Source organism: Chinchilla lanigera, unplaced genomic scaffold (assembly GCF_000276665.1).
Source record: "Chinchilla lanigera isolate Chin_1 unplaced genomic scaffold, ChiLan1.0 scaffold00030, whole genome shotgun sequence".
Classification (NCBI taxonomy): domain Eukaryota; kingdom Metazoa; phylum Chordata; class Mammalia; order Rodentia; family Chinchillidae; genus Chinchilla; species Chinchilla lanigera.
In genome coordinates this window covers 2,817,205-2,828,917 of record NW_004955431.1, presented here as the reverse complement: position 1 = coordinate 2,828,917, position 11,713 = coordinate 2,817,205, and the positions used below count along the sequence as shown (strand labels likewise).

The 11,713-nt window shown below is 38.4% G+C and overlaps 1 protein-coding gene across 6 annotated transcripts in view; it reads left to right on the top strand.

Annotated features, from left to right (window-relative positions):
• The window catches only part of Cab39l (calcium binding protein 39-like), a 118,144-nt gene that overhangs the window by 70,940 nt on the left and 35,491 nt on the right, over positions 1 to 11,713 (top strand). For all 6 annotated transcript variants that reach the window (XM_005387584.2, XM_005387583.2, XM_005387585.2 and 3 more), the window contains 2 exons: positions 3,719 to 3,837; positions 10,940 to 11,108. In XM_005387584.2, coding sequence (XP_005387641.1) covers positions 3,719 to 3,837; positions 10,940 to 11,108 — 288 coding nt within the window. The remainder of the gene's footprint in view (positions 1 to 3,718; positions 3,838 to 10,939; positions 11,109 to 11,713) is intronic.

Below are 11,713 nucleotides of genomic sequence, written 5' to 3'. Positions count from 1 at the left end.
GAGCGTGAGTTCGGTTTCCGGTACAGGAGAAGAGAAAAACCAAAAAAAAAAAAAAAAAAAAAAAAATTGATGGATGAAGAAAAATGTCTTTTTTAAAAAGTAATTTTTTTTACTTTACTGTAATTGTTGATTGATATCAGTTGTAAGAAATAATTCAGAGAAATTCCATGCACTTTATCCAGTCCTCCCACTGGTAATATCTTGCAAAACTATATGACAGTAACACAGCCAGGATGCTGACATTGCTAAAGTCAAAATATAGAAAATTTCCATCACCACAAAGATCTCTCTCTTCTCTCTCCCCTTCGCTTTTTGAGACAGAGTTTTGCCAGAAGTTCAGGCTAGGTTTGAGCTCACTATGTAGCCTAAGCTGGCCTCAAACTCAGCTGTCCTACTGCCTCAGCCTCCCGAGTTGCTGGGACTACAAGATGCGCCATCATGTGCAGCTAAGATCTCTCTCCTTGCCCTTTTCTAGCCACATGCACCCTGCCTTATTTCATTACTACCCATCACCGACTTTTTGTCAACCACTAATCTGTTCTCCATTTCTACAATTTTATCATTTTAAGAATGTTATCTAGTGCAACCATCCAGTGTGTAACCTTTTGGAACTGGCTTTTTTCAGTTGGCATAATTTCTCAAGATCCACCAAAATTGTAGCATGTATGTATAGTTTGTACCTTTTAGTTGCTGAAAAGTAGCCCTTGGTATGGAGGTACCACAGTTTGTTTAACCATTTACCTGTGGAATTTCTGAGTTGTTTCTAGTTTTTGGCCATTACAAATAATGTTTTGTGAACATGCATGGCCACATTTTTATATAAGTTTTCACTTCTCTGTGATAAATGCCAATGAAGTTGTACTGATAAGGTAGTTGCATGTTTAGTTTCTTAAGAAACTGCCAAAATGTTTTCCAAATTGACAAGTTTTACACCCCCACTGCAAAGTATGAGTGTGGTTTTTTCTTCATTTTTGCCCATTTTTTTTATTTGAAACATTCTGATAGATTTGTAATCCTCTTACATTGTGATTTCTGCTTGCATTTCCTGAAGGATAATAGCATTCAACACCTTTTTTTTTTTTTTTTTTTGCTCTCTGTATACCCTCTGGTGAAACATTTTTCCATGTCTTACACTCATTTTCTAATTACTTGGTTTTATGGTCTAAGTAATGGCCTTCTGTTGTATTTATAGTTTGCAGTATTTCCTCCTAGTGTGTAGCTTGTCTTTTCATCTTATTAACAGAATCTTTAGCAGAGCAGAACTTTTAAATTTTGGTGAATTGTAGTCTGTCACATTTTAATTTTATTGATTAACCTTTTCATGTCAAGAATAAGACAAGATGTCAAGTCAGTGTCAAGTATAAGAAGTTTTTCTTAGCCCCAGAGTCTAAAAATGTTCTCTTATTTTTTCTATTCTTTTCCTATATTTTTTCTATATTTTTTGTAAACTTTTATTCTAAAAGTTTTGTATTTTATGTTTAAAATCAAAGATCTATTCTGAATTAATTTTTATAAGATGAATGATATCCTTAGAAAATATTTTCTATGTACTACTCTTCTTAATCAGTATTTCATTCGTATTTCATATAACTAATAGCTTTATAAATTAAGTAACTGAATAATCTTATCTGTCATTTTGGGCCTTAGTTTTTTAGTGTATCTTTAATATTAAAAAGTGCCAAATTAAAAAGTTATGAGGGATCAGTAGCCCGTATTTGTGATGAGATATGAGAGCTGTTTCTCTAAATAATGAAGCAGTCTAATAGACATGTACTCAATGCCCACTGTATTCTGAGCATTGAAATTATGGCCTGTGTCCTTGAAGACTAACAGTGCAGTGAAGAAGTTAGGGATAAAACTCCCTCATTTCCATGCACAGCGTTAGTGTTGACAATCACCTCAGTGTGACAACTAAGTCAGACTGGACTCCATCAACCTAGGACAGAACATCCTGGCTCTTTTACATCCCATCTGGATAAAGCAACACATCACTAGTCCTCAATTTCCTTACTTATAATAAGTAAGTTATAAGACTGTTATGACTGGATCATGTGTGTAAGGCTTTTAGCGTAAGTGCCTGGCACAGAATAAGCACTTAGTAGATTTGCTTGTCTGACAGTGGTAGAGGGGGAGGGGCAGGTAGTGGGAGAGGGGAAGACCCTGACCAGTGCAGGCAGTGAATATTGGATTAATAGAGACGGAAATACTTACCCCAGCGGAAAACATCATGCGCTAACTCTTAAAGAACTGAGTTTGCTAGAAAAAGGAAGGAAGAATATTTAGGATAAGCAGGAAAGCATGAACAAAAGTGGAGGGCCTGAAAGGCTATGTATGAGTGTATGTAATAGTACACTCGTTTGGTAGGAACAGCGTTTGATGCAGGTTTTGGGGAGCCCTAGGTATCTGATGACCTGGAGAGGCAGGCAAGGGCCCATGCATGCAAGGCACTGGACTTTTTTCAAAGCCGAAAGTAGATGTTGAAGAGCTTAAAGGAGAGAGTGGCATGGTCAGATTTGCATTTGTTGCCATGCTGTGAAGTGGAGAGAGAAACTTAAGATTCTCTTTTACAGTTCAGTTGAAAGGCAAGGCCCAAACCAGTGTCATAGTGATTAAGAAGGCAATATCCTTGTCCTTATTTCCAGATAATAAGCTTAAGGCTTCTCCAGAGCTTCTTTTGGAGAATCAGGATAGACTCAGGTTGTGGGATGTAGGAAAGGTGAGATCTTGTCCAGAGGACTCATTGTCTGGCTCAGGAAAATGAGACTGAATGGTCCCTTCTGCTCCTGTAAGCTAGTTTTAATTTCTTGTGATCACTTCAGTCAGTATACCCAAGTAATAGAAAACTCTTTTTTTGTTTGTTTTCTGAGATAGGGTCTCACTGTGTAGTCCAGGCTGGTCTTGAACTCAGTATGTAGTGCAGGCTGGTAACCAACTCTTTGTGATCCTCCTGCCTCAGCCTTCCAAGTACTGGGATTGCAGGCATGCACCACTACACCTGGCTGGAAGTCTCGTATTTTATTCTTTTAAGTTTTTTTGTCTTTTTGAGACAGGGTCTCCCTATACAGTTCAGGCTGGCCTTGAGCTCATGTTGTAGCCCAGGCTGGTCTCAAACTTGCACTGATCCTCCTGCCTCAGCTGCCTGAGTGCTGCGATTACAGGTGTGTACCACCACGCCCAGTCTTGAAAACTCATATTTTAAATTTACATCTCACTTTTAAAAAATTAAGGCACCATGAAGGAGGAGAAGTAAAGTGAAGGGGAAAAATTGCCAGCAGCTTGTCTAAGGAAAAAGGAATTTGATTCTAACAGCCTAGCAAAATTCTAACTTTATTTTCTTGTCTATTTTCCTTCCTTATCTATGAAGGCTTAAAATTTTTCTTCTGGAATAAAACTAAAAAGTAAAACAATTCTAAAGAATTCAACTCTATCATATTTGCTGCCATTTCTATCCTCTGTGCTGTCGTGTGTGCTACTGTGCGAAAGGAGCTCCTGACTCGGCCCGTTTCCCACACTGTACACCCTGTGGGAAGGGGCCACATTCATTCTGTGGACTTTGTGTTTGAAAGCATAGCTTATTAAAGAGAAATAAATAGAGTTAAATTAATGTTTTTGTCTATTTTAAAGAATGTACTACCTCTGCCTGTGTGCGTGCATTTCACACACCATACAATTCATCCATTAACGTGTACAACTGAATGATGGTTTGTTTTGTTAACAGGGAAAGAAAGATGTAACCCAGATATTTAACAACATCCTGAGAAGACAGATAGGCACTCGGAGTCCTACTGTGGAGTATATTAGTGCTCATCCTCACATCCTATTTATGCTCCTCAAAGGGTAGGTGCTTGGCTTCCTTTAAAGTACTGGAGTTTAAAATAATTGTTAAAAGTACATAAGATGGGGTGGTGGCTGAGTGCTAGAGTGCTTATGTAGTGTGCACAAAGTTCTGGGTTGAGTTAATACCACACACACAAAACATGCAGCGTTAGCCTCGCTGGTAGTACGGGCAGTTCACTTTGGAACCGCAGGATGGGTGGTTGCCATTCCTGACATCAGCTCTCCAAATCAGTGTCTCTAAGATTACTTAAGCTATAGCAAAATCCCTTGTTATGTTATGTTCCATTTATTACCTCTCTTTCCTCCACTTTTCTGCTGTTTCTTTCTACTACAATGTTGTTTATGCCTCCCAGTATGCACTGTTCCAGCTGTACAGTTGTTTGAATTTGAATCCTCTCATTGCACATGCGCACACTCACACCGGTTCTGAAAACTCCAATAGTAGGTTCAAGAATGTTGCGGTAGCTAGCATCTGCCAGTGTGACATGCTTCCACATGGGGAGAAACTGTACATTACTCTGTATATGTGATGGAGGAACCAAAAACTGAAGTGCTGCTGGATAAACAATCTTTGATTTTTTTTTTTTTAATGTCTATTCATTTACAAGTGTTTCTTAGACATTTTGAGGCAACTCTAAATCTAAAGCCCGGAATGTGGTGCAGCAGTGCTTGCAGTTACAAGACTGTGTTCTTCTCCTATCCAGTTTTTTATTCTGCCCCTGAAATCACCATTACCTTTTATTTTATAGTGTTCCTGGTTTTGATTCTGCTGTCCCCTACAGTCCATCTCACCTGTGGGTTCTGTTCCCCGTATAGATTCATAAGCAACAGTATTAACACATAACACAGTTTAGAAATCTGATACATCAACAAAGCATAGCTCTTTGCTTCTTCCTTTTCCGCCCTTCAGTCCCACTGCCCAAAGACAACCACTTTTTTTTAATATTTGTTCATTATTTTTTATCATGTGTTTATCTCTGTGATACAAATAATGGACTTATACTAACTTTTTGGTTTATCAAATTTAAACATCTTTTTAAGTTTTTTTTTTTTTTTACTGCCACTGTTACTCTATTTCCTTCCCCCTGTCTTCTAATATACTTTGTCACTGTTTTCAGTTTCACTAATAATCACATTTATTTATGATGACTGTGCATTTATCATTGTTGAGCAAAGAAGTATGTTATGATTACTTTGGGTTTTGATGCAAAGTAATGCTTCTGCTGAGGAATCATGTCTCTCAGTTTTGAAAAAAGAAATATATTGTCTATTAGTTAGGGTGTACTAAACTTCTGCAATAAGTAGACCCCAAAATGGAGTGGCACCATCACAAAATAAGTGCATTTTTCACAGGCAGTAGAAGGCAGGTGGCCTAGGTCTGCGAGAGGTTTTGCCATCATCAACATGTGCTGTCTAAAACCACTTTGTTCACTGCTGTTTCAGCCCATAGAAATATGAAATTATGTGAGAGAATGTATGTGTTTCACGAATACAAGAATTCTAGTGTGGCAGGAGGCCGGGATGAGGCAAAGGCAGGGAAGGAGTCTAAAGCTGGAAAGACTGAGACCAGATGTGGAAGAGCCCTCCATGCCCTACAAGAAGTTTGCAGTGTCATTCTGTGAGCAACCTAGAGTCACCAGGGGTGAGTTCTGGTGGCAAGATGGAAACTAGCTTAGCAGTGGTGGTGAACCCATGGCACACATGCCACAGTGGGCTATTTGTTAGCATCGAAAGCTCCAAAAGTTTCACCATCACTGGTTAGAGGGTGAGAGGGCTGCAGTTCCCGCTGGGAAGAGTCCAAGGAAGAATGATGGACATAGGAATGAAGAGAGGAGATATTGTTAAAGCATTTAAATTTTTCCGATTAAAAAGTAATATATATTTACTATTTTAAAAGTTAAACGTTTTAGAAATGTTTCATGTAAAATGTTCGTCCCATAATCCTTTCCAGCAGAACCATTGATAACAATTTGGGGACTACACCTCTGGTTTTTCTTCTCTATCGTAATGATTATTTTTCTGTTTCCTTCACATCGTGTCTTGTGGATATCACTTGCCGAGTGCTTGCTCTGTGTCATGTGCAGTATCTAGTGTCATATTAGATGTGGGCTAGGTGTTACTCTTGGCATTTTACAGATGAAGAAATAGAAACTCAGAGAGAGAATAAGGATATTGCTCAAGGTTAGACAGCTTGTAAGTAAGAGAGCCGCACTTGCCATCCAGATCTAAGTACCATGTTTTTTTGCCATTACTATACCCTTGAGGAGGTTTGAGGACCATTTCAGTGTCAAGGGAAAGGGAGCTGTTGATCTTCCCGAGGACAGGATAGTCAGGAGAAGCCCTCATCGCAACTGCCACACCACAGTCAGTTTCACCTACTGCAGTTTTCTTGTTTAGTGTGGAATGCTACAGAGTTAGTCCTCTGTAAAGGTGAGGATTTTTACTATATTACCTGTGGTGAACATCGTGGAAAACTTAGGAAATAATCCTGTGGGTATGTTTGTACCCCAGACAATAATATTAAAGGTATAATAGTAACATACTATATTGAACCACAGTTTAACCAAAAAGATTGCGAGGAAGAAAGAAACCAACACTCGTCTATCAAAGAGAATCATCTGGACATGTGACACACAGCATTTGGAGCCCAAGTTCTATGAAAAGGACTTTCAGAAAGGACTTTCTCATTCTAAATGAATTTGTTCTCTGGCTCAGGCAAATGATACTCCAGGGCACTGACAGAACCTGAGGAGGCCGCTGAGCTTCTCTTAGTTACCCATGAAACTCTGGGGCAAGTGGAAGATGTTCCAGGAGTCATTATAATGTTAAGGGTATGAATGTTGCCCAGTAATCCTATTTTTAAAAGTTTCATTGCAAAAATTTCAGCCATATACAAAAGTATAAGAAAGAAGGAAATCTCGCATACCCCCAGTCACTCAACCCTAGCAACCGTCATTATTTTGCTGTGCTTCTTTCCTCTATCTCCTCAGTGTACCCCCTTCCCACTTCGGGGGAGGGGCTGGGGTATTTTAAAGAAAATCTCTGAGCACTTCAGTAAGCTTCTTAAAAATAAAAAGATAGTATTAATACATGTACTTTTAAAAATTAACAGTAGCTGTGTAACCAATACCCAGTTCATACTCAAATTTCCTTGATTTCTCCCAAAAACACTTTTAATAGTTATTTTGTACAAATACTCAAATAAGCATCCTAAAATGATTCAGTTATTACATTTGGGTGTAATTTTTACCTAAGTCAAAAAAAGTTTAAGAGCCAGTTAGGGTGGTACACCCCTATAATCCCAGCACTTCGAAGGCTGAGGCAGGAGGATCGCCATCAGTTCCACACCAGCCTGGGCTAGATAGTGAGTCCAAGCCAGCCTGAACTACAAAGCAAGAGCCTGCCTCAAAAAAAAAAGTTTAAGTTCCTTTCATTTTGACCAGTGCTTGACTCATCCCACACACACATATTTGCATGCTATTTATTTGTCAAAACACTGAATGTTTTATTCTACACGATACCCTCCACTGTGGAGCTGTCTCATGGCTTTCATGTAATTATCATTTGACTTGTCCCATTATGCCATATCTTTCCAGAGTTCATATTCAAATTAGACTTAAACTCAGTTTTTCTTTTGGTAATATTTTGTAGGTGGTTCTACATAGTTCATATTTCATTGCATCAAGAGACATACTTTTAGTATTGTCAAGATTGAGTGGTGAGACCCAGTGGTGACACCGTCATTCATTATAGTTTCCCAGCCCAGGCATGGTAACACATGCTCAGGAGGAGGCTGAGGCAGGAAGATTGCCATGAGTTCAAGGCCAGTCTGGGCTACATAGTGAGTTCAAGGCCAGTCTAAGCTACATAGCAAGACCCTCTCTCAAATAAACCAAAAAAATAAATAAAATAAAATTCGCCATCAACCTTACATTTAACATTGCTCATTCAGTCATTTTATTAGGCATTACGAAAAGGTAATTTTCAAAATCAGTCATTCCTTGTTTATTTATTAGTAGTTTTATAGATAATAAATTTTCTTCATCCACTACAACGATTTGGTTATTCCAGACACATTTCATATGAGAGACGCAGAATAAATGCTGCCAATTGTCAGTTCATAGAGTAGTATGTTATCCTAGAAACTCCCATTGGTATTCAGTGAGCTTCATTCCCCTCCCCGACTGTATTTTAATAACTACTGGATTTCTCCATGTGCCTCATTGAGTTGCACACATGTTTCTTTTTAATGCTGAATTTTCCTCTTTTGACATCACCAAAATAATTTGTGAGAGTTGCTTTGCTTTTTAGCTCAGTAAGAAATACCAGGCCCAACTTGTACATTTCCTGACACAGACCTGGAATTTCAACCAAGGACCCTGGTTCTTTTTTGTGAGGAAGGGTTCTTGGAGACTATAATCTGGACGCTAAGGGTGCTCATCAATATTAAATTGTTACTGCTTCTAGGTCTATTGGTGGGCTAAGTTAATTCATTATTTTTAAAGTGAGCAAATGTTTCTGGATTAGAAGCAAACTTTCTTGACTCTATTGAGCAGGCGAAGTGTTTGAAGAATGACATTTTATGAAAGTTTTTAAAGTACATTTGACGTTGTTTGCTCCCAACAATCACAGAGGTCATTTTCCCTTTCTGTAATGTAATCCTTGTTCTTAAGTTGAGTTTCTTTGCACAAGATCTCGCTTCTAGCCATTTTCTATGTAACAATTACTGTAGCTCATTGCTAGTTGAGACAGTTACTCTTGTATTTTGGCTTTCATTAAGTTTAAAAGAAATCCTTTCATACACTGTCATTATTTGAATAATCATACATGTACAGTAATGTTAATTATAGCCCAGCCTATATTATCCAGTTATAAATCAGGAAGGAAGATACAACTTGATTTTACAAAAATAGTGGTTTGGCACTCATCAGATGAACCTTTTAGGGAAACCAGAGTGATCAGTCATGGTCCTGTCATCAGGTAATTTATCCATAAGTAGAATAGATTAGGTAAGGACCTAAAGATATCAGTGTTAGTAGAATTTGGAACTTAAGAGTGGCTTACTTTATGGAGTAAGAGTGGCACTTCTTCATGTATAGTAAGCAATAACCTATCAAAAGTTAGTATTTTAGAGAATAATCAATTTAAAATATATATTTAATTAGAAATCTGGTGGAAGGTATTGAAAATCAGGAACTTCCCTATACACTTATTCCACTGTATTTCTAACCTTATGCAGTTGTCATCTCAGAAAATGACATTTTCACCATTGGGGACAAACTACTGGGATAAATTGATAAGTGTTCTGCCCAAGAAGAGGGGTGGAGTAGGTTGGATTGGGTTGGTTTGGTTTGGTTTTGTAGTACTGGGAAATCCAACCCACAGGCATGCTGCCACCGAGCTACAACCCTACACTATTTTTTGGTGACGCATCTCACTTGCCTAGGCTGGCCTTTAACTTGCAATTCTCCTGTGTCTCAGCCTCCTGAGTAGCTGACATTATAGGTGTGTGCTATACCTGGCCACAGAATATTTTTTTAAATGTTCTCTTAATTCTCAAGAATAACTCATCAGTGCATCACAGATGGTTCCAATAAATTTAACCAAAGGGAAAAGAACTAATTTTACCCAAAAGTTGGAAACTTTTATAAGATGGTCTCAGTTTGGAAATTGAATTGGAAATGTTGGCTAGAGATTATATAGCTTTTGTAAAAGCCAGAATTTGGCCTCACTAGAGTCTTCTAGTATTAGGAAATTCAGTCAGTTTGAGGTTAATTAAATTCTTTTTGCCTACTTTGTGAAAAAGCATTATGCTCGGCACTCTTTGGAGAATGGAGTGGAGATGGAGGAAAACAACAATAAATAAGACTAGACACCCAATAGGGATGAGGGTGGAGAGAGAGGGGAAAGTACCAGAATAAGTAAGATGAGGTGAAGGCCACAGATTTATTAGGCAATGTGACATCACCCAGAATGAGAAAAGTGCTAAAGTGAAATGACAGATAAGCTGTAGGGGGAGTATGAAGGAAGGAGAGGATAATTCTGAATGGTGGACGATTACAAAAGACTTCAAGGAGGTGGCATTTAAACTAAACCTTGCAAGATGAGAATCTTGGTGGAACGTGCGAGGGGAATTCCATGTGAGGAAATGGTGTCCTCCAGGGCAATGGAGAATGTGGTGGGAGATGAAACTGAAAAGTCAGAGTGAGGGCCAAGTGATGGAAGTCTGCAAAGGCAGTGCTAGTAGGTCCAGATTTTAATTATACCCCTTTCTGCAGGCCAACACCCTGTATTTTATAGTCTCTTAAATCCTCTATCAGTAATTGACAGTATTTTTTCCTTGACATTTCAGAAATAGATCCCTCTTTATAACATCTTGAATGATATCCCAGGCCAGGCGTATAGCTCAGTGGCACAGTGCCTGCCTGGCAAGCGCAAGGTCCAGAATTGGATTCCCAGTACAAAAAAAAAAAAAAAAAAAAAAAAAAATCCCATCATAACTATTGAGTGTGTGTCAGTTTCTGGCTTTCGCCCTCCAAAGGCTTAAACTGAGACCAAGCCACTTACCTCGCCCACAGTCTCCTGCCTGGTGTCACACCATTCACTGCCGGTCCCAGTATTTCCCACTCTGGCTACATTTATTCTCCTCCAACTCACCAAGCAAGTTCTTGCCTTGGAGCCTTAATACAGTTGCCTGGAATGTTTTACCTGTTCCTTTCAATCAGTAAAAATTAAATAATCATTCACAACACAATTAAGAGGTCATGCTATACAGTATTGCCCAATTTATTGTCTTCAGTTTTCACAACACTTCTGAACATACAAAATTATCTTTACACTGTTTAAGTCTTCCTCCTCCCTTCACCAGACACATTCTCACTAAACTATGAGGACTATCAATGACCTTACTGTTTATTGTGGCATCACCAGCATCTAGAATATGTGCTGGCCAAGGGATCATGAATGAATAGTGCTTGAATGAACTTGACAAATGGTATCTGCGTTTCCATTAGTAGCAATACTGAAACAGTTCTTTGGCTATCACTGATATTTAGTTAATGGGATAACAAAGTTCTCTGTTTCTCTCTTCTTTATGCTGTAGATATGAAGCCCCACAGATTGCCTTACGTTGTGGGATTATGCTGAGAGAGTGTGTTAGACATGAGCCACTTGCCAAAATCATCCTCTTTTCTAATCAATTCAGAGATTTCTTCAAGTATGTGGAATTGTCAACCTTTGACATTGCTTCAGATGCTTTTGCTACTTTTAAGGTAAGAATGTTTTTTCAGAATCTGCTAGGTCGTTTTAAGTGTGGCCTCTGAAAAGACAATTTAGTTTTTTCCTCCTGTGGTACTGAGGATGGAACCTGGAGACTTACACATGCTACATCCCAATCCTACAATTTAATTTTACTTTACATTTCATCTTAAAAAACAAAAAGTTCTATTCCTTAGGCCTGATTGTTGCCAACTATATAGGATGTGCATCATAAGAGACGTCAGTAAACAGAATGCAGTCTATGAGGCCCATCTATCACATTATGGAAAAACAACTAAAAAACTTGTCACTTGCCCACATAAAAATAATTCTGATATATGCAGTTAAATGACAAAAGGAACATGTAGTGTTTTGTGTATACCATGCCATCACTGAAGGGTTAAAGCTTCCCTTGAGGTACATATGCACAGGATACCTCTGGAAGGATATATAGCAGTGGAAGTTATCTCCAGAGACATGGACCTGGGTGGGGGAAAGAGACAGAGAATTACATCATAGAATATGAAGAACTCCCACTGTTTTATCAGTATAATTTTAGAATTTCCATGGGGTGAAATAAAAGACTATATTAGCATTTTGATAGTATGACTGGTTTTAT